The sequence below is a fragment of the Microtus ochrogaster genome, unplaced genomic scaffold (assembly GCF_000317375.1).
Source record: "Microtus ochrogaster isolate Prairie Vole_2 unplaced genomic scaffold, MicOch1.0 UNK35, whole genome shotgun sequence".
NCBI lineage: Eukaryota > Metazoa > Chordata > Mammalia > Rodentia > Cricetidae > Microtus > Microtus ochrogaster.
Window position 1 is genome coordinate 3,857,510 of NW_004949133.1, and position 4,047 is coordinate 3,861,556.

Consider the following 4,047-nt stretch of genomic DNA (forward strand, 5'->3'; position numbering starts at 1 on the left):
CCATGCTTCTGTGACTGAGGCAGAACACGGAATTACCCAAACTGACAGGGATTTTTCTCCTAAAGTTAACCATAGTATTATCAAAGGACTTAGCAACTCCACTTGGTAGATAACCAAAGAACTGGGAACAGAGACTCAGATTTGGACATTCATATTGTGACAGCTCTGGTCACAAGACCTGGAAGGCAGAAACAAGCCAAGTGTTTCTCTGCAGAAAAAGGAATAAGCAATATACTGTGTTGTCTAGTATGCAGAATATATATTGTGTACATTCCTATATATCCAATAGATCAAAAAGAGTGAAGTGGGCTGGAGAAATGGCTCCAAGGTTAAGAGCAAGTACTGCTCTAGCAGAGGACTTGAGTTAGGTTCCCAACACTCAAACTTGGCAATGTACAAGTGATTATTACTCCAGCTCCAGAGGACTAAGTGGTCCCTTCTGGAATCTGCATACATATACACATTCCCACACAAAGGCACGTACATCTACATCATCATCATAATAATGCTAAATATTTTTAAAACTAAATTAACTCTCCTACAACACATGTGAGCCATGAAGCATGCTGATGAAATAAGACAGATTACTCAGATGAGGTAACAAGAATTGTCAGATTCATAGAAGTAAGAAACAAAACAGCAGCTCACAGGAAATACAGGAATTTGTTACTTGGTGACTACAGACTTTCTATTCAGTGAATGAAAACTTTCTGGAGATGGATAGTAGTAATTCATTCCATTATGAAAGTTATTCTTGACTCTGAAAATCCTCAAAATTGGTTAAGTGGACATTTTTATCCATGATGTACATTTTATCACATTTTCTTTTTTTTTTTAATTTATTTATTTTACGTATATAGTGTTCTGGGCACCAGATCTCATTATAGATGGGTGTGAGCCATCATGTGGTTGCTGGGAATTGAACTCAGGACCTCTGGAACAGCAGTCAGTTCTCTTAACCTCTGAGCCATCTCTCCAGCCCTTTATCACATTTTCTATATCAAAAAAGAAAGACTGTTCCATGGGACAAAAGCCTGATTTCCTAGCTGGGTTATGTGTTTGCATTTCTGAGACAGGGTCTCCTCAGGTTGACTTGGAGATTTCAATCCTCTGCCATAGCTCCCAAGTGTTAGGATCACAGTGTGCTCTTTAAATGTTCAACACTCACCTCGTGCCCCAGTGACCACCTGCTTGATTTCCTTGCAGCTTCTGAACAGAGAGGAAGACACAGGATTGGCCCGGCTGTTGGTGTCGTTCTCTTTAACAAGAGAAGATGCAGGTTTCACATTCATGGGTCACCCAACCTCCCCTGTCATTCATCCTAAACTCATTCTATGACTTCTCAAAGCCTCCCTCTGAGAATCAACAACATTTCTAACTAGGAAGAAAGACAAGAGATCTGAAAGTGTTGGAGAACTTTGTGTCCAAAGTCCTGAAAAGAAAGAATAAAGTGAAGTCCAGCTTTGCAGGTAGAGGAAATGCAGGGAGCCTAATGTGCCTGGAGCACGGGAAGTGAGGTAGACAGTGCAGAGGGTTGACCAAGAGACCATGGAATAAAAACCCTGGCAAATTGGCCTCAACTCTGCAAAGTCCTCTGAGAACCTAGAAGAGTGGAAACAAATGAGAATATTAGGGTCAGAGCTGCTCAGGTGTAAGTAGCTCCATGGGGACAAGTCAAGTAGTTTTGGACTGTATTCACTGTGTCTGAGCCACAGTTCCCTACTGCCTCATATCAGTCTGACAAAGGCTATCATGTAGAGATCATGTAAGATGGCATGTAGGGACTTGCCCTTTTCCTTAAAGATACTAAAAAAGCAGTGAGAGGAATTACACACTTAAAATACCATTGAGTTCTTACAGAGAGCAGAACTGAAGAAAACATTCTCTGGTCTCGAACCAGACCAGAATATGCCCTTGGCATTGAAACTCTAAAGCAAAGATCCTAAGTACAGGGAGTGAGTAGGATGGGACTCAGCTCTTGCAAAAGTCCCCCTGGAGCTACACACAAGCACAGGATCTGGACCAGGACCTGTCCCAACAGTCTCACTGCCACACACCAATTCCTTCAGGAGGCAATCAGCACCCAGCCTACTTCTCACAGGCATCTCTCTGGGGGGGGGGGGTGGACTAGGTTGTATTTACATGTCCATACATGTCCAGGAATCCACCATTAAAGGAAAAGAGGCCTTTACTTTGGTAGAGAGTGGGGGTGGGAGATAATTGGGAAAGGTTGGAAGGAAAAAAAAGAAATGGGGAAAAAATACAATTGTATTTCATTTCAAAAGGTTATTTAAAAAAAAAAAAGACATGAACAATGGAGCTGTGGTCACACACGTCTTTAATCCCAGCACTTAGGAGGCAGAAGCAGGTAGATCTCTCAGTTTGAGGCCAGCTTGGTCTACAGAGCAAGTTCCAGGACAGCCAGGGCTACACAGAGAGACCCTGTTTCGAAAAACAAAAAACAACAACAACAAAAGAAGCACGATCTCAGCGGCGGCGGAGGATGGAGGCGGTGGTGTTCCTCTTCTCGCTCCTCGACTGTTGCGCGCTTATCTTCCTCTCTGTCTACTTCATCATAACATTGTCTGATTTAGAATGTGATTACATTAATGCTAGATCATGTTGCTCAAAATTAAACAAGTGGGTGATACCAGAGGTGATTGGTCACGCCCTTGTCACTGTGCTCATGCTTGTTTCATTGCACTGGTTCATCTTCCTTCTCAACTTACCTGTTGCCATTTGGAATATATATAGGTTCATTATGGTGCCAAGTGGTAATATGGGAGTGTTTGATCCAACAGAAATACACAATCGGGGGCAGTTAAAGTCACACATGAAAGAAGCCATGATCAAGCTTGGTTTCTACCTGCTCTGTTTCTTTATGTATCTCTACAGTATGATTCTAGCTCTGATAAATGACTGAAGTTGGAGAAGTTGGGGTTGAAGCCAACCTACACTACACTGCACAATTGAGGAGCCAGAGACGACTTAAACCACCCTTAAAACCATGACCATAGCAGTATAAATTTTGGTCTTTGAACAAAAAAACTATTTTTGCTGTATTTTTACCACATAAAGTATTTACAAAAAATGAATTGAGTTTTTGTAGATTTCTGATTCATGAAGGTGTTTCGTGTCCTTTGTGGCTGTTTGGTAGAGGTAGGAATGTGTGCCAGTTTTGCATGCCAAAGAGATAAAGGACACACCTAAAAGAACCCTTACTAAATGAGCTGGCTTGTCTTGAAGTCTGAAAAGCCAGAGCAGAGAGCAATACAAACCTGGAGAAAAGAAGAAAGTTAATTACCCCTTCTTTATATTGTGGCAACTTCATGTTAATGTGGCTTAAGGATTTTGAGGACTTTTCAGCTAAGCCTTTCAACAGAAAATGACACTTTAAAATATATTTCTTTGCAGTATTTGAAACCTTATAAGGCATGTGCCCAGGTACAATGTGCATATAAAGAAAAAATAAATTTTAAAATAAAAAAAAAAAAGAAGCACGATCTCTGGCCCTCAGAGACCTAGGTCCTGGCAGCAACCTAGTCTAGCGCTGATTACCTTTAAAGGTAAAGGAGACCTGCAGAAGCTCTGTTCCTATAGCAAGACTCACCGGCAGTGCACCCTCTGGTGGCCACGATGACAAACAGCAGGAAGCAGAGTTGGGTCATGGTCATCTAGAGAAGGGCAAGATGATGGTCACTCTCTATCCAGACCACCCTTTTCCCCTTACCTCAGTCTCAGCTCCTATCTAGTCCTTCAGTTACTCAAAGGCCCCTTCCCTTTATTTAGCTCAACACGTTTGGCCCTAACAGCGATCTGAGCCAAAATTCTTTCCCCCGCTGCTCCAGAAACAGCAACCACCTTCCCTCTTTACCTGGTGGGAGCTAAGAGTTGCCGAATCAAGACACAGAGCTTTCTCTTCTGAGGCTTCTGCACGTGTGAGGTTCTGGTCCTTTTATGGGGAAAGCCCAGTGGGGCATAAGCTCACCTCTGGCAGGCTGCCCAGTGTAGACATAGCATCTGCTTATTGTAGGGTAATTCTGAGAT

The 4,047-nt window shown here is 42.5% G+C and overlaps 1 protein-coding gene across 1 annotated transcript; it reads left to right on the plus strand.

Annotated features, from left to right (window-relative positions):
* Positions 1 to 2,495: 2,495 nt before the first annotated feature.
* On the plus strand, positions 2,496 to 3,384 carry LOC101997809 (protein cornichon homolog 4). The gene has a single exon (XM_005368589.3). It carries the CDS (start codon positions 2,504 to 2,506, stop codon positions 2,921 to 2,923), a length of 420 nt encoding a protein of 139 aa, XP_005368646.1. The 5' UTR covers positions 2,496 to 2,503; the 3' UTR covers positions 2,924 to 3,384.
* Positions 3,385 to 4,047: the final 663 nt, after the last annotated feature.

Coding starts and splice junctions, on each gene's coding strand:
- LOC101997809 (XM_005368589.3), top strand. CDS start 2,504: ATGGAGGCGGTGGTGTTCCTCTTCTCGCTCCTCGACTGTTGCGCGCTT.